The following is a 19,549-nucleotide window of genomic DNA, read 5'->3' on the forward strand; positions in this document are numbered from 1 at the left end:
TAAAAGCAGCAAAAAAAAAATTCAAAAATGAAAAGACAATTAGAATCACTTAAGACCTAGCAGCATTACATTAAAAGATTACAGGTCTTGTAACACCATATATCAAAGAGTGAAAGAACTAGGAAAGCAACCAAAAACATCATGCATTATTAAGCATAATCCTGAACAAAAGGATAATCAATGAATTGCCAGACTTTCAAGCCTTTTTGCAAAAAAAACAAAAAACAAAACTTGAATTTAATTGAAAATTAATTACAATTACAAATTACAAAAATTACAAAAAACAAGATTCAAAGGAAATATAAGATAAACATCAAAGACTAATTACAAGAGACTCAATGATGACAAATTGTTTTATATATGAAAATGTAAACTGTATGTCTAAAATTTTTATTAACAATTGAATAGTTTGAAAGAAAGACTGAGGTAGAGCTGCGAATATCATCCTAAAAAGCTAAACTGTGTATGTAGCAAAGGGGAAAGGGGGGCTCATAGTTCCTTACTTTCACTGAGAATAGATTAAAGAGGAACAGTACACAAGACAAATATGTGCACAATACCTAAATTGAGAAAGAAATACGAGGTAGAGGATAGAAAGGGAGAAGCTGATATGGGAGGGATTTTTTTGAGGGATAGGATAAGGTATGTAGATTAATGGGAATGGGATAAAGAGGGAATATAACATATATATATGTATGTGTGTCTATTCACACACACACACACACACACACATACATATACATATGAAAGGCTATAATAGTCTCCTAAATTCAGAAAGAAACAAGAAGGCAAAGGTAAAGGGGGGCAGAAAGATAAGGAAAGGATAGGGAAGAGGGGAGAGCTAAGTAATAAGAGGGCAAGGTAGTCAGTAGAAACAAAGCACAGGACATAAGATAGAAAATACAAGATACACACACTAACAAAATAAGATCAGAAATAGAATTTATGTAAAAAAAAAAAAAAAAAAACCCAGGAGTAATAATCATGATCTAAGATTTCATCAAAAGAGAAAATTAGGAAAACTATACTATATGTCAACTATATTAATCAATATTGTTTAAGACAATTTAACTTAGACAGGACAGGGTTGAAATATTGCTGTGGTGCAGGAAATGAAGATTTGGTGGAGTTAGAAAAATACAGAAAGACTTGGACTTTACAAGAAAAATGTTATCCACCCTTAGAGAAACACAGGACAAACATCTTCAAAGATGCATATGAATGTATATGTATCTATGATTATAGATAGATTCTATGTATATGTATGTATGTATGTGTGGCTGTATCTATACATACATATCCAGGCTTAATTGTAACCTTCTGGAAGGATGGGGGCAGTGAGATAAGACAAGAAAAGGGAGAAAAAAAATACAGTAAAAAGTATACTGCAGAGAGCAAAGGAAAACCTACAAGAAAAGAAAGATGGTTAGTTCTGAACACAAAGTGTAAAATTTATTATATAGGCTTTCTTGAAATGGAAATTTCAATATATATTTTGAATCCTCTGTAAACGTCAATGTTTAATTTCTTTTCCTATTCTGTATTTAAAATAAAGAAAAAATTAGAATCAGAGCATAAAAATCAACTCTCTCAAAGGTTCTTTGCAACTTTAAATCATAGTCTGTCAGTTAAACATAACCTGGTAAAAGTGGACAAGCTACTTTCCCCCAATTGGAATTCTTTACATCAAGCCTAATCAGATTTTCACTAAAGCAAAATTAAGCCCAAAAAATCCTTCCTATCAAAATAAAGATCTAAACCAAAAATAATCCTAAGGTAATTAAAGTCATTAAACATGAATGATGATAAATACGTAACAAAACTTAAGCAATTTTTGAATGTTTGAATATTTTACACACCTTACTGGGGTATATGTAAAGTTAGTCACTAATCTCCCTAAAAGGAGGATATGATGAACATTCAAGCCAATGCTGGCTATGCTTTAAAAAGAAAAAAAAGAAAAAAAAAAAAAAACCAAGGTTTGATTATTAAAAGATTCTAAATACCAATAAGAAATTACTAAAAAACTATAAAAATAAAAACCTGAACAGCAAAATCTCATTTAATCAACATAAGATATTCTACACAAATTTAACCAGATAAATGAGGTTTGAGACTTTTAAATCATAAAAATTTACTTTCTCTTTAATTATTTTATTAGTCTTCTGAAATTACATTATATACTCCCTGATTTTTAAATCAAGCCTGCTAAATATAACCTTTTTAAATGACTCTAGTTTCATCATTAGAATTATCAACTATTAAATGGTGATATAATGTTGATTACAATACTATTATGCTGATAGCGCTGTAGTCTTCTGTTAATTGTTATTACTTGCTATTCTCATTATACTTCTAACAGGACAGTTTAAAAAACAAAATTTGGGAAATGGGGAGAGAGAAATAATGACCTCTTGTCATAAATATTGATATATGTGGAATTTCTGGTAGCTATTTGATCCTCAGAGACACATTTTCTCTTTATTCCTAGTTAATCCTTATAGTCTAATGGGATGAAGTTGCTAACAGTCTGGCACTGGAAAAAATGGAGTACCTTTTAAAATGATGCTTTATCCTCAGATGAGAAATTCTAACACCAGCAATTTTTATGAGAAGCAGCATGGAACAAGGCTAGAGAACTAGTCTTGGAACAAGAAATATTTATTTGGGTTGAGTCCTGCCTCTGACATATAACTGCTGTGTGACATCTTTCAATGCCTAGATAAGTCTTTAAGATTATCAATTTGAACTGGGAGAAAAAGTTTTCTGAGCTGAAATTCCCTATTCCAATTAAATCACAGGTTACCATCTAACCCAAAAAATGTTTAAGAACTAATAAAATGAAAAAAAAAAAAAGTAGGTGAAACATTTATTAAAAGTTAAAGCTAAAGATGCCAGGAAAAGATAATGATAAATGTTGGAGGGGATGTGGGACACTAAGGCATTGTTGGTGAAGTTGTGGAATGATACAACCATTCTGGAGAGCAATCTGGAACTATGCCCAAAGTGCATACCTTGTAATAGCACTACTATGTCTGTATCCCAAAGAGACCCATATCCACAAAAAATATTTGTAGCACACTTTGGCTTGGGTTGGGTTTATTTATTTATTTTTTTTTGGGGTAGTGACAAGGAACTGGAAATTGAGCGAATGCCCATTTGTTGGGGAACAACAGATTAAGTTAAGGTATATGAATATAATGGAATATCATTGTTCTTTTAAGAAATGATGAGTAAACTTCTTTTAGAAAAGCTTGGAAAGATTACATAAACTGATGCTTACACAGTAGCAGCAAGATGTGATCAACTGTGATAGACTAGCCTTTTCTCAACAAATGATTCAAGACAATTCCAATAGACTTGGGATGGAAAATGGCAGAGAGAAAACTATGGAAACTGAATATGGATCTAGGCACAGTTTTTTCACCTTTTTTTTAGTTTGATTTTTCTTTCTCATGTTTTTTTTGCCTTTTTGTCTGATTTTTTTTTTTCACAACATGACAAATATGGAAACGTGTTTTAAAAGATTGCACAAATTTAATCTAAATCAAATCACCTGCTCTCTTGGAAAGGGGGGAGATGGTGGAACAAGGGAGAAAAATTTGGAACAGTCTTATAAAAATGAATGTTCACAAGAATATATGACGAGCAACACTGATGGACATGGCTCTTTTTTTTTTAAGTTTAAATACTTTTTTTATTATTATAGCTTTTTATTTACAAAACATATGTATGGGTAATTTTTCTACAATGATCCTTGCAAAACCTTCTGTTCCAACTTTTCCCTTTCTTCCCTCCCACCTTCCTCCCCTAGATGGTAGGTAGTCCAATAAATGTTAAATATGTTAAAGTATATGTTAAATACAATATGACATGGGTCTCCTTCAACCATGAGGTGATTCAGGGCAATTCCAACAGATTTTGTGATGGAGAAAACCATATGCATCCAGACAGAGGATTATGGGGACTGAATGTGGATCACAACATAGTATGTTCACCTTTTTTGTTATTATCTGCTTACTTTTTCTTTCTCATTTCTTTTCCTTTTTGATCTGATTTTGTGTGTGTGTGTATGTGTGTGTACATCATGACAAATGTGGTACATGTTTGGCATATATGGATTACTTGCTCTCTAGGGGAGGGATGGGGAGAAGTGAGGGAAGAAGAAAAATTTGGAACGAAAGGTTTTCCAAGAGTGAATGTTGAAAATTATCTTTACATGTATTTGAAAAAATAAAATACTACTGAGAAGAAATAAAAAGTTAATGCTATACTTTATCCTTAAACAAAGACTATAACAGTGTTAGGTCAAAGGAAAGTTCAAAAATAACAAACTGAAAAAAAAAATCTATACACACTATTAAAAAAAAAACACCCTCAAAATCAGTCAACAAGAATTTATCAAGTACCTACTATGTGTCAGGCACTGTGTCAAGCACTAGAAATAAAGCAAAAAAATTAAAAAGTCCCTTGCTCTCAAGGACCTCACAATCTAACAGAGGAAATGATATGCAAAAAAATTATGTGCAAACAAAATATATATAGGATAAATTGGAGATAACTAACAGAGGGAGGGCACTAGCGTTAATGGAAATGAGAAAAGCCTCTTTTGGATGAGGGATTTTAAGTAGGACTTACAGCAGCCAGGACACAGAGATATAAAGGGGGAAAATTTCAGGTAGGCAACAAAGTGCTCCAGAATTAGGAAGATGACAAGATGGTCAGTGTTAATCGATTAGGAGTCCGGGGGGGGGGGGGGGGGGGGGGGGGGGGGGGGGGGGGGGGGGGGGGGGAAGGGTGTAGAAGATTCCAAAAGACCACAGTGGGAAGAAGGGACTGGTTAGGAAAATCTTTGAATATCAAAGGATTTTGCATTTGAATTTGGAAGATGATAAGAAGCCATTGGAATTTATTGTTTGACTCAAAATAAGGAGCAATCAATATGGTCAAAACTGTGCTTTAGGAAGATAAATTTGACAGCAAAATCAAGGCTGGACTAAAGTGAGAAAAGACTTGAGACAGGGAACAGCCAGAGGAGTGAAGTGTGATATGAGATATTATCATCAAGCCTCAGCAACAAACTAAAGGAGTGACGAGTGTAATAGTGATGAATGGAGGATGATACCAAGGATGCAATTCCAGCTACCTGGGAGGATAGTAGTACTCTAAATAGTAAAAGAAAAGTTAGAGGAGAGGGTTGAGAAAGTAAGATAATGAATTCATCTTTAGACATGTAGAATTTAAAATGTATAAAGAACATTCAGTGTGTGTTTGTTGTACCCTGGGGCACATAAACCCTCCGCAAAAAGTTTTCAAATGCATAAAAACATACAAGATTACAAAGGAAATCAATTACACTGAAATAAAGATATATTTGTTTATCCAAGTTCAGTGTCCCCTAAAATCTAAACACAGACTCCTTGAAGATCTAACCTCTGGAGTAAACAAAATCTCCATAAACAAGATCTCTGCCAACCTAAACCTCTCTATCAAATTAGGATTAATGATAAAACAACTTAAAAAGACTTAGGTACTCTGATTAACACAAAGATCTAAGTCAATTACAAAGGATCCATGATGAAAAAAATGGCATCCCTTTCAGAGAAAGAATTAATGAACTATGAGTGCAGGATAAAGTATGCTTCTTTAATTTTATTTTTATTATTCTTTTGTGTTTTCTTTTGCAACATGGTTAATATGGACATATTTTGCATGACCTCATATGTAAATTAAAATCAACTTGTCTGCCTTCCCAAGAAGGAGGGGAGAAGCAAAAAAGAAGGGGAAAGTTTGCAACTCAAATGTTTAAAAACTGATTGCTAAAAATATCACTGGAAAATATTTAATAAAATAAAAGTAATTTTCTTAAAAAAAAAAAAAAAAAAAAAAAAAAACCAACAACAACAAAGTGGTAAAGACAGCAGCTGCCAAATAAGAACAGTTAATAGAAAACAACGAAATTAGATAATGAAAGTTCAGGTATAATCTTGTATTGTGACATGTTGCTTTCAAACCAATTTCCTCTCAGGGAATCACTATTCTATTGCATCATAATGGTAAGCCTTATTCAAAAAAATTAATGTAAACTTTTAAAAAATGTTAGAAATTTTCATTAAAAAATAGTAAAATAAAAGTGTCCTTAAAAGGGATTAATTTCAGTTATCTGGAGATATTTACTTACTGAAATATGCTTTTTTAGCTTTAGGTATTTTATTCAGGTAATCTGGTAAAGAATACAGATCTAGCACTCCTTAAATTATGCCTCATCATTCAACAACGCCCACTGAAATTTCTAAAAGCCTATATTGTCTTCATATCTTTTTCCTGGTTTTGATGTTTTGGGGTTTTTCTGTGTGTAGCTTCTTTTTTTCCACTGTGCAGTTCTGTTACTAGGGCAAAAAATACTACTGATAATAGACTTTTATCAAGCAGGCTGCCTGAACAGGAGGGGGAGGCACTTATCTCCTATCTATCTACTCTATGTATCTACTATCCTTAAATTTATCCCATACTAAATAATCAAGAGAAACACAATTAAGTGGCTTATTCCGTTCAGAACAGCTCAAAAAAAAAAAAAAAAAAAAAAAAAAAAAAAAAAAGAACAGCTCAAAAAGTTTCAACAAAACTCAACAGACTCAACAGAAAACCAGCTGAGTAGCTTTCCTGGGCTTCCCAGGAGAGCTGCTCATCTTGAGCCAGATATAGAAGGAGTCCCCTTGCATCATTCTGGATCAAAAAGTGCAGTTCCCCTGAGAAATTCTGGGGCAGGAAACTTAGAAGCTTATGATGCCCCCAAGATTCATACTGGACAACCCTGGCCCAAAGAGCTCTGAGAACTCAAATACTTTATTAAGACTCTAGAGGAGAATCTTTATATATTTTATATGTACACTATTGTCTGCAGGCAGTGTCCCCCATAAAAATGTGAGCTACCTGAGAACAAGGATTGTTTCTGCCTTTCTTTGTAATCCCAGGGCTTAACACAAGAAAGGAGAAAGGCCAGATCAAGACCATACAGGAATGATCAACCCAACCAAGCAAAACCCCAATTCAGGAACTAAAGCTGTAAACATCAACCAGTAAAATTCTAACTTCCAAATAACTCAAACAGAAATTTCAAAAGAAAAAAAAATGAAATTTTGCAAGGTCAACGTGAATACTTAAGAAAATATGCAAATAAAAAAAAAGTAAATGAACGCTCTTGAGAAAAAAATTGGAATAAATGGTTTAGAACAAATTATAAAGGTTACCTTAAAAAATTCATTTTGTAAAAACAGTATTCTAAATAGAAATCACTAATTCCATAAAACAATGTTGACTAGTGAAAACCAGTTGGACCAGTATAGTTCTAGCCCGCCCCTCAAGATACATCTATTGCTAGGCTAAAAAAAAAACCCAGGAATTTGGGACTACACCCTGGCCATTCCCCCATCCCTCCCAAGACTTTTGCTGGATTAGTTTTATTACAGCTAAATTTTCTAAGATCCTGATTCACCTTATTAGGCAACTTAGAAAATAACCTTGAAGGAGGGGCAGAGTCAAGATAGTGGGGGGGGGGGGGGGGGGGTAAAAAGAAGCATTCAAGTCTAATTCTCTTTTCTTGCCCCAGCCCCAGTATCTCATTATCAAAGATCTAGAGAATGCATCAGCCTATTGTCAAAGCCAACAAATATCACACAGTATGTCATCTTTCCAGTCCAAAGTGGCAAGACAAAAAGGTCTGCAGACATTAGGGAGGCAGGCTGACAGGAATACGGGGCAGCTGTGGGGAGAAGCATTCCAGCAATCAAAGACTGAAAGAGACCCAAAGAGAAGGTACTAAAAAAAATGTCAGGGGATCACTGTACAAGAGTAGTTGCAGAAACAGGCACCATCTGGTAATATGATTGCTCACTACCTAATGTCCAGGTCACAGATCCAAAGCAGAGAGGAAGAAGAGTACAACATTCCAAAAGGGACCTGGCACTTCTTTTAGTCTAAATCTGCAAAGCTTTCCCACTGGTCAAGCAGTAGTCTTATGAAAGTCTTACCCCAAAACAAGTCACTAGAAACAAACATAGGTGAGGAACATCCAAAACTCAAACTCCCAAAGATCACATCATTTGGGGAGCAATGAAGTTTTTAAGCCTCAAGTCTGATCTGTGAAAGTAAGACATACATGCTCCCCCCACCCCCATAATCATCCCACTGCCAGAAAAGTGAAGAGTTCAGTATTTTTGCCAAGAAAACCTCAAAATGGGGTCAGGAAGACTCAGACACTACTGATCAACAATCTAGATACTATCAAGGAGAAGAGATTAGGAAAAAATATGACATGCAAAATGGATAATTTTGATTACAATAAAAAGGTTTTGTACACAATTAAAACCAATGCAACCAAGATTAAAAGGAAACCAGAGAGCTTGGAAACTGTTAAAGCCAACGTTTCTGATAAAGGCCTCATTTTTTTTCTTCCTCCTCCCCAATTCTTTTTATTATTTTAATAGTAGTTTATTTTTCCAAATACAAAGATAGTTTTCAACATTCACCTTTGCAAAACCTGGTGTTCCAAATTTTTCTCCCTCTCCCCAGGACAGCAAGCAATCTGATATTAAACATGTGCAATTGGTTCTCAATATTTCCATATTCATCATGCTGCTTAAGAAAAATCAGATTAAAAGAGGAAAAAACACAAGAAAGGAAAAAAAAGAACAGTGGAAATACCATGCTTTGATCCCATTCAGTCTCCACTATTCTCTCTGGATGCAGATGGCACATTCCATCAAGTTTAAGATAAATTTTAAGATTAACTTTAACTTTATCTTAAACTTGATTAAGTTTAACTTTATCTTAAACTTGACCTCTGATAAAGACTTAATTAAGAGATATTCATTGAAACTACCATTTTCTTGAAAAGTACCTATTATTATACAAAGGTGACATATAATTAATTACATGGAAATTATATATTATAGACAATGAATATCAACATTAAACATATGTACCAAATGGCATAGCATCATAAGTCTTAAAAGCAAAGTTAAATAAGTTACAAGAAGAAATAAGATTGGGGGAGGGGAAAGGAGGAGGGAGAGAAGGGGAAAGATAAAGGGGAAAAAGGAAGAGAAAGAGAAGGGGACAACTAGGTGGCGCAGTGGATAGAGCACCAGTTCTGAAGTCAGGAAGACCAGAGTTCAAATCTGACCTCAGATACTTAACACTTCCCAGCTGTGTGACCTTGGGCAAGTCACTTAACCCCAAGTACTTCAGCCAAAAAAAAAAAAAAGAAGAAGAAGAAGAAATAAGACAATAAAACTATGTTAGGGATGTCAATTTACTCCTTTCTAACCTAGATAATTCAAATCAAAAAGAAAGAAGTAAATGTAATTTTTTTAAGACGGTATGCTAGATCATTGGAGAATATTGGAATGGAAATGGAAAGAAATATATTCACTACTCATATATACATGACACCTTCCCCCCAAAACTGTCCACTTATTAAGTCAAAGCTTTTTAAACTTTTTTCACTCACACCAACTTTTTGCTCAAGAAATTTTTATGTGACACTGATTACATAGGTATATAAAATAGGCATACAAATTAAACATCTACTGATAATCAAAATTTCACAACCTTCATATTCAGTTACAAAACCCCATATGGAGTCATGAACCACATTTTAAGAACTGGGTATTAGGGAAAAGAAAAAATAAAATGCCCTAACAAAAAAATGCAGAGAAGTAAAACACTTAAGTACATCTTTTACCAACCACTACAAAATAAAAGGTACATACAACAAAGACACTTTGAAAAAAAGATAAAAATAAATTGACAATTAACTATTCTAAAGAATACAACAAATGATAGAAACAGAACAAATTTTTTAAAACAGCCAATAATTCCATTAAGGACTATATAATAATGGCACAACATACCAAAATTTGGGGATACAGCTATAGCAGTAATGAGGAGAAATTTTACATCTCTAAACTCATCAATAAAGAAAAAACAAATCAACAAATTGGGCATGCAACTTAAAAAAAAAAAAAACAACAAAACTAAAGCCAACATTAAAAAAAAAAATCAATATCAAAATGGAAATCCTGAAAAACTAAAGAGCATTAACAAAATTTAAAGTTAAAAAAAAGAAATTAATAAATAAGTAAATAAGTCATTAACTAATTTGATTAAGAAAAAGAAAATCAAATTATCATTACCAAAATCAGAAAAAGTGAATTAAGAACCAATGAAGAGAAAAGAAAAGCAATTATTGGGTGCAATTGCACATAATTATATGTCATTGAAACTGACAATCTAAATTAAGTGGATGAATACAAATTGCTTAAAATAACAGAACAGGAAATATAAGACTTAAATAATCCTATCTTAGAAAAAGAAATTGAACAAACTACATTTTATTATTTGCCTTTTAAAAAAACTCCTAGAGCAAATGAATATACAAGTGAATTCTAACAAACATTTAAATAATTCCAATACTTCATAAAATGTCTGAAAAATAGAATGGATATTACTAATTTTCTTTTATAACACAAATAAAAAGCTTTAGTTTAAAATATATATATATTTTCAAAACGCACAGATTTTTCAATATTAACCCCTTGCAAAATCTGGTGTTCCAATTTCCCCTTTTTTTTTTTTATTAATTCCCTTGAAATTCTTGACCTTTTGTTCTTCCAGACCAACTACTGTTATTATTTTTTTACATCTATAAAATAATTTCTTGTGAGTTTGATTAATATGGCACTAAATAAGTAGATCAATTTAGTTAACACTGTCATTTTTATTATATTTGCTCGGCCTATCCATGAGCACTTGATATTTTTCCAGTTGATTAGATCTGACTTTGTGTGGAAAGTGGTGTTCATATAATTCCTGACTTTGCCTTGACAGATAGACTCCCAAATATTTTATGTTATCAAGTTATTTTAAATGAAATTTTTCTTTGTTATCTCTTGCTGCCCAACTTTGTTGGTAATATTAAAAAAATGTTCATGATTTATGTGAATTTATTTTATATCCTGCAACTCTGCTAAAGTCAGGAATTGTTTCTAGTAGTTTTTTAGTTGATTTTCTCAGGTTCTCTAAGTATACCCTCATGACATCTACAAAGAGTAACAATTTGGTTCTTCAATCTACTCCAAAATTCCTTTAATCTCCTTTTCCTCTCATTTTGAAAGATATTCTTTCTAATGCAATACTGAATAATAGACATTGGACATCCTTGTTTCACCCTTAACCTTATTGGGAATAGTTCTAGTTTGTCCCCATTACATATGATGCTTGCTGATGGTCTTTAAATAGATGCTTCTGATTATTTTAAGGAAAACTCCATTTATTCCAATACTGTCTAGCATTTCTAATAGGAATAGATGCTGGATTTTATCAAATGCTTTTTCTGCATCTATTGATCATATAGTTTTTGTTAGTTTGGTTACTGTAATATTCGGGCTAGCTTTCTGGAGGTCCTCCGAATGGGTCTTGGTCTCAGCAGGATAGTCACCAAAAGGATGGACAAGGATAAAGTCTAAAGTCTTTACTGTCTCCTTTGTAGTCTGTGTCTGTCATAGTGTGACCCAATCTCCTGCAGCAGTGTGACAATCTCAACCAGTCTCAATCTAAATCTAACTTTGTCCCCAGTTTTCTCAGCCTTTAAATACCCTATTACAATTACATCATTACAGCATATTATATATGTGTGAACTAGAGAACCATTACATCACCATACAAAATACTACTTATATATTGAACTAGAGAACCATCATCTCATCAATTCCACTGAATTAACACCTTGTTTCAAGTATACTTCTCCAGAACTCTGGCCCTCCACAGGTTATTGATGTAAGTCAATTATCCTAATAGTTTTCCTAATATTGAACTAGCCTTGCATTCCTGGTATAAATCCTACTTAGTTATGGTGTACTATCCTGGGGATGACTTGCTGTCATCTTTTTGCTAATATTTTAAGATTTTTGCATCAATATTCATTAGTGAAATTGGTCTATAATTTTCTTTCTCTGCTTTCATTCTATCTGGTTTAGGTATCAGCACCATATATATCTGTGTTATAAAAAGAATTTGGCAGGGGTCCTTCTTTCCCTATTTTTTCAAATAGCTTGCATAGTATTAGAGTTAATTTTTCTTTAAATGTTTGGCAGAATTCACATGTAAATCCATCTGGCCCTGAAAATTTTTTCTTTAGAGAGCTGATTATTAGCTTGTTCTATTTCTTTTTTCTAAAATGGAAGCATTTAAGTAATTTATTTCCTCTTCTATTAATCTGGGGAATCTACATTTTTGTAGGTATTCCTCTATTCACTTAGATTATCAAATTTATTGACAAAGTTGGACAAAATAAATCCTAATTATTGCTCTAATTTCCTCTTTATTGGTGGAAAGTTCTCCCTTTTTATTTTTGAGACTAAATTTTATTTTCTTCTTTCCTTTTCAAATCAAATTAACTAAAGGGTTATCTGTTGTTGGTTTTTTCATAAAACCAACTCTTATTTATTATTTCAATAGTTTTCTTACTCTCAATTGTATTAATCTCTCCTTTTATTTTCAGAATTTCAAATTTGTTATTTAATTGGGGGTTTTAATTTGTTCTTTTTCTAGATTTTTTAGTTGCAAGCCCAATTCATGGATCTTCTCTTTCTCTATTTTATGCAAGTAAGCATCTAGAGATATATAATTTCTCCTAATAGCTGCTTTGATTGCATTCCACAAATTTCGGTATATTGTCTCATTACTGTCATTCTCTTGAATGAAATTATTGTGTCTATGATTTGTTGTTTCACTCATTAAATCTTTATGATTAGATTATTTAGATTCCAACTAATTTTGGGTCTAATTTCTCCTGGCCTTTTACTGCATATGATTTTTATTGCATCATGATCTGAAAAAAATCCATTTACTATTTCTTCCTTTCTGCATTTGATCTTGAGATTTTTATTCCCTAATACATGGTCAATTTTTGTAAAGGTTCCATGAACCACCATTAAAAAAAAAAAAAAGTAAACTCCTTTCTGTCTCCATTCAATTTTCTGTAAAGATCTATCATACCTAACTTTTCTAACATTCTGTTTACCACCTTAACTTCTTTTCTTATTTTTGGTTCAATATATCTAGTTCTGAGAGAGCAAGGTTGAAACCCCCACTAGAATAGTTTTGCTGTCTATTTCTTCTTGCAGCTCTCCAAACTTTCTCCTCTAGGAATTTGGATGCTATACCACTTGGTGCATATGTGTTTTGTATTGATATTGCTTCAGTAGCTATGGTACCCTTTAGCAGGCTATAGTTTCCTTCCTTATCTTTTTTAATTAGATTTTTTTTTTTGCTTTTGCTTGTTCTGAAATTGAATGGCTATCCTTGCTTTTTTTTTACTTCACCTGAAGCATAATAGATTCTGCTCCAGCCTTTTACCTTTATCTGTAGGTACGTTTCTGCTTTGAATGTATTTCTTATAAACAACATATTGTAGGATTTTGGCTTTTAATCTAGTCTGCTATCTGCTTCCATTTTATGGGAGAGTTCATCCCATTCACATTCAGTTAAAATTACTAAATATTTCCTGCCATCTTATTTACCTCAAATTTCCCTCATTTTACCTCCATCTTCCTCTTTTTCTGGTACAACCCCTTTCCACCTCTGGTTTCTTTTTCATATTATCACAGTAAAATCAAATTATACCCGTACTCTCTAAGCATACCCATAATAGAAATATAATTTCTCTAGAGTTCTTTCCTTTTTACCTTTTAATATTTCTCTTGAGTTCTGTATTTAGACATCACATTTTTGTTCAACTCTGGTCTTTTCATCAGAAATAAATGAAATTCACTTGTGTCACTCACTGAAATTTATCTTCTTTCTTGAAAGATAATGCTCAATTTAGCTGAAGAGTTGATTCCTGGTTGCAATCCAAGTTCCTTTGCCTTTCAGAATATCAGATTACACTCCCTTTGATTCTTTAAGGTAGAAGCTGCTAGGTCCTGGGTAATCCGGATTGTGGCTCCTTGATATATGAACTGTTTCTTTCTGGCTGCTTGCAATATTTTTTCCTTGACCCAATAATTCTGAAATTTAGCTACAATATTCCTTGGAGTTTTCTTTTGGGGGGTCTCTTTCAGGAAGTGATCCATGAATTCTTTCAATGGTTATTTTATCTTCTGGTTCTATGACATCAGGACAGTTATCCTTAATGATTTCCTGAAAGAGAATGCCTAGGCTCTTTTTTTCATCATGGTTTTTTAGTAATCCTTTGATTGTCTCTCCTAGATCTGTTTTCCAAGTCAATTGTTTTTCCAATGAGGTATTTTACATTTGCTTCTATTTTTTCTTTTTTTTTTTTGGTTTTATTTGACCAATTCTTGTTGTCTCATTGAGTCATTTATTCCTATTTGTTCAATTCTAATTTTTAGTGAATTATTTTCTTCAGTTACTTTTTTTAGCTCCTCTTTTATTTGGTCAAGTGCATTTTTAAATAAGTTGTTTTGTTCATTGCAACTTTCTTCCATTTCACAAACTCTGTTTTTCAATGAATTGGTTTCTTTTTTCATATCTATTTTGTAAGGAGTTATATGCTTTTTCTATTTCATCATATCTATTTTTAAAGCAGTTTTCTTCAGATAACTTGTTTTCCCTTTTCTATACCTCTTGCAAAGATCTCATTTTTTCCCCATTTTTTCCCCTCTCTTTCAAGTTCCTTTTTGAATTCTTCCAAGAAAGCTTTATAAAACAGGGACCAATTCATATCACCCTGTGGGGTTTCATCTGGAGCTGATTAGCCTTTAGGAACACCTCAGTGTTTGAGGAACCTCTATTCTTCTCTCTCTCCATAAAAGGTGTCGATGGTCAGTTCTTTTTGCTTTCTTGCTCATTTTTTTTTTAAGTGTTGCAGTCTGCTCTTAAGGCAAAGGAGCAACAGCTGGCTTTAGTTTGTCCTAGGGCAGGTATTTGATTGTCTTCTGGTGCTAAGTAGGCATGGCCACATCCCACATTCTGCGGTTCAGGGGCTCATAATTTGCTTTTTATATTTGCTTTGGGTGTCTTGCAGCATATCTCTGAACCACTGGCTTGTAACCAGGACAGAGTAGTCAAAGAGCCTCACAGTAGATTTCCCAGTGTACAGAAATCACAATGCCCTTGCCACCCGCCCAAATGCTTGTCCCGGGCTCCTTGGGCTGAGATCTGGGCTGGGCAGCCTCTCGCCTTTCACGATTGAAATGAACCTTTTCTGAAGTTCTTCCAAAGGATCTTTATCTGAAAATTTGTCATACTCCAAATATTTGTGGGTTCTGTTACTCCAAAACCAATTCAAAGGCTTAATCTGTGATTTGAGAGAAGCTTAGAGAAGCTCAGATTGATACATGTCTACTTTCCACCATCTTGGCTCCATCCCTCCTATCTACACTGTATGCCATTATGAGAAATTACATTCATATTCAAGATCTTCAGTTAGGATTAGGGAAAGGTATGTCTCCCTGAGTAGGAGGGGAATAAGGTCAAAGAGCAGCTGTAGCAGCCAACCTCATAGCAGGGGGCCTCCTCACAAATAGAGGTTTAATAACTAAACTAGGGAGAATCAAAACAAAAACTAAGGGATGGTTTCTCTAATGAATATTGATGCAAAAATTTGATGCAAGAATAGCAAGAAAAATACAGTAATATATCATAAACATCAAACGATACCAGGAATTGTCTAAAATGAAACAGAACTGACAATTAAATTCAAGCATATCAATTTATTAGCAAGGCACTGCAAAACAACAAATCAGATTCAAGAACCTCAGTAGGTAGGACACCAAATAAGAAATAATAAAACTTCAACAATAGTTACAAAGGCTTTTTCAAATTATCCATGAGGCTCCTATTTCAGGTGGGCTGGGTAATTTGACTATGGATTGTAAATTTCTGAAGTACTGAAGTTGAAGGAATTAAGGCGTCCTCTAGCCAATGTGGGGAAATTACAAATTTGCTTAAAGGACTGAGTTTCATCTAGTAATATTTTGCCTTTTATGAGAATCATGAAATTGTATCTGTTAAAAGAAACAGAAGTAACTTCAATACATGACAATTCACTGTATATGTAAAAACTATCCTATTAATTATTACTATCTATTTAAGCACAAAATATGCCCCCATTAATGGTTTTCAAGAATTGTCACATTCTTTTTATAATTCAACTCATGATGTAACTATCTGGCTTAAAAGAGAATGTCTGGTATTATCAAGTATTTCCAATACAACGATACAAAAAATTACACATCATCAGAAATTTTAGAAATACAATAAGAGACATGATATCATGAATTTAAATACTAAACAAAATTATCAATCAGGTGACATTAATTCTGTTGAATGCATTTCAACTTATACAGAAAATCATTCATTTCTGGCATTATATATTGATTGCATGCAAATCAATATAGAATACTTATACCTATTAACATTTATATAAGTGTTTTCCATGTCCAGACACTATGCTAAATACTTTACAATCATGTGATACTACCTGACAGTTAGATACTATTATGATGATTCCAGTATATATTAAGGAAGCAAGATAAACAGATGAAACAACCTATAAAGTCACACAGACAAGAAATTCCTGAGACATGTCTCAATTCAACTTATTTGCCACAACTATCCTAAAAGGACAAGACATCTCACTGTAAATGAGACTACACATTTCAGTTTCAGGACAAAATTTCAACCAAATCAAATCTATATTTACTATTTCCTTTTACTTCAAATTATTCAGCTAAGCCGCTGGTAGTTATTCTACCAAAGATTTAAAGTGATGGTTTTGCATTTTTGCCCCTTTTTAAACATGAATGTAACTTCCCCATATAAGAAATAAAATATACCCTTCTTAATAGCGCTTCAAAGAATTTTGGTATGCTATCCTTAATTACGTCTCTACCATATCATAAGGAATCATAAGGAAATTAAAGTTTCTTATCTTTCTTATCTAAATGAGAGCAAAGCCCTCAGTCAAAGCTTTCTAAGATAATTCTCCATTTACACTATCAAACAAAAAACTTCCTGAACTTCAGTCTTGTTTTTTTTATATTCTGCTTTTAGAAACTTGCTTAATTTCCCAATAATATCCCAGAATATCTATAGAATTAATTTTCACTCCATTGAACTGTTACGTTGTTTCTAGCTCTCTAAATCATTAGGTTCTGTTATACAGGTCACTGACAACAGCATTTTTTCAGATCAGATTTTACTTATTTTTAACTTGTTCACTAATTAAAAACTTTTTTCTTGATCAGTTTCAATTAACTTTCACATACTTCAAAGTTCACTAAAATATTTTACCATTTATGAAAACATTCAAATCACGATTTGGAAATTCACAATAAAGAAATTAAATGTGTCACAAATTTAGTCTCTAATTGGCTTACAATAACAAATTTCTACAGACTGGGTATAAAGATTCCCTTTGTCTTATTTACATCTCTCATCTGCCCTTCTAGCTTGGTTAGATGAGGGAGGGGAGAGAGAGAGAGAAGAAAAAAAAAAGGAGGGAAGAAGAGGAAGCAAACAGACTGACACATTTTCCTTTATGAAGGCATTGCTAGTTCCTCAGAAAAATTCATTCTTTTTCCTTTGCCTAGTGAGGCCACAGCAGGAATTTAAGAGCATTTACAAAAATATAGACAGATCCAAGACATATACACAGATGTACTTCCTAGAAGTTTTTCCTTATCTCTCAGTAAAAACTTAATCAAAAAGTCAGCAATGCAGAACGGCAATGCAAAAAACCTTTCATTTGACAAATAGGAATGGGTTCTTTGAGAAGCAAAGGGCACAAACCTTGTAGACAAAGCATACCAACAAAACCAAGTTTATTTGTTAAGGACATGATTATTTAGTGCACAATTTCAATCTTTCTAATTAAATTAATTAAAAGTGCTGAATTTAGGTCAGAATTCACAGCAGAGCTCAGTTACATAAACAAGCACTATCCAAACCCTCCCCAAAATCCCCTTATGCAAAACTTTTAGTATAGATTGGCTCCTGCAGCTATTTTTCCTTCATATGGCAGGTGGGGTGATAAAGAGCTGACTAGAGATGAGGTAACTATATTATATAAAAAGTTTCCTATCTTCAAGGTCACATGAAAAAAAAGCAAAACTGAGGCCTATGACTTCTCTTACTTTAGCACTCAGTTTCTGAGAAACCACACTGCTTGCCCCACACAGTGCTGACTAAGAAATAGAGTGGTGGGTCAGTGAAATAGGCTAAGTACACAAGACTACATAGTAGTCAATGACTATAGTAATCTCCTGTTTGATAAAACCAAAGACTCCAACTTCTAGGATAAGAACTCATTATATGTTCCAGAAGCCACCTGCTACTGGCTGCTGGGGATCTAATTCTGACCAGCAGAATAGATCCCCTTCATGTAAGAGGATGATAACAATACAAGGAGACCTCTGATTTATTTCCTTCCCAATCCACAAGCAACATCTAAGTCAGTAAAGGCTGATTTGCAATTCCTTCTAGTGTGTTATGATTCTCAGCTATGGGGACTTTAGGAGAACCAACCAGTCCCTTAATGGTGCAATCCCCTTTAATCCTTTACAGGCTTTCTGGGTTTTGCACTAAGGCGTGGTTCTCAACAATTATGTGGTAAAATTTGGGAGGGACTATAGCATGGTAAATAATTCCATTAGATTTGTGATGGAAAGAGCCATGTGTAACCAGAGAGAGAACTATGGGGACTGAATATGGATCACAACATAGTATTTTCATCTTTTTTTGTTATTGTTGTTTGCTTGCTTTTTTCTTTTTCATTTTTTCCCTACTTTTAAATGATCTGATTTTTCTTTTGCAGCATGATAAATGTAGAATTATGTTTAGAAGAATTGTACATGTTTAACCTATGTTGGATTCCTTGCTTTCTAGGGGAAGGGTGAGATAGAGGAGAGAAAAAAAATTGTAACACAAAGTTTTGCAAAGATGAATGCTAAAAATTGTCTTTCCATGTATTTTGAAAAATGAAAAGCTATTATTAAAAAAAATAGTATGGTAGAAAAACTATACATAGACTACCATTTCCCATCCTATTCCAAGATATTGTCATTGGATTCATTATTCAGACAAAAAAAAAAGATGAGACTATAGCAAATGAGGAAAGCAAGGAACAATTTACATATCTTTGGAGAAGGGAAGAATTGATAACTAAATAAGAAAATAAGAAAAAGAACTAGCTGCTCCTAGTTGGTGTAGCAGATGGAGCACCAGCCCTGAAGTCAGGAGGACCTGAGTTCAAATCTGGCCTAAGACACTTAACACTTCCTAGCTGTGGGACCCTGGGCAAGTCACTTAACCCCAAATGCCTCAGCAATAAATAAATGCATGAACACATAAGAGAGAGACAGACAGAGAGATAGATAAGAAAAAGACATTATAAAATGAAAAACGGATAATTTTGATTACATTAAATTGAAAAGGGTTTGCACAAACAAAACCAATGCAGTCAAGATTAAAAGGGAAGCAGAAAGTTAGTAAACAATTGTTTACAAGACACAGTTAATATGTC

General features: G+C 33.2%; 1 protein-coding gene across 3 annotated transcripts in view; it reads right to left on the reverse strand.

Annotated features, from left to right (window-relative positions):
- ADAM10 (ADAM metallopeptidase domain 10) overlaps positions 1 to 19,549 on the reverse strand; it is a 135,307-nt gene that overhangs the window by 100,442 nt on the left and 15,316 nt on the right. Inside the window, exons 1-2 of one of the 3 annotated variants that reach the window (XM_031955278.1) lie at positions 14,985 to 14,994; positions 11,026 to 11,029 (exon numbers count right to left, since the gene is read on the reverse strand). The exons of the other annotated variants lie outside the window; for them this stretch is intronic. Of the exons in view, the coding sequence (XP_031811138.1) occupies positions 11,026 to 11,029; positions 14,985 to 14,993 (13 nt within the window). The 5' untranslated portion in view covers position 14,994. Of the gene's footprint in view, positions 1 to 11,025; positions 11,030 to 14,984; positions 14,995 to 19,549 lie in introns of those variants that run through there. 3 annotated transcript variants of the gene reach the window in all.

The sequence above is a fragment of the Sarcophilus harrisii genome, chromosome 2, assembly GCF_902635505.1.
Source record: "Sarcophilus harrisii chromosome 2, mSarHar1.11, whole genome shotgun sequence".
In the NCBI taxonomy this organism is placed as follows: Eukaryota; Metazoa; Chordata; class Mammalia; order Dasyuromorphia; family Dasyuridae; genus Sarcophilus; species Sarcophilus harrisii.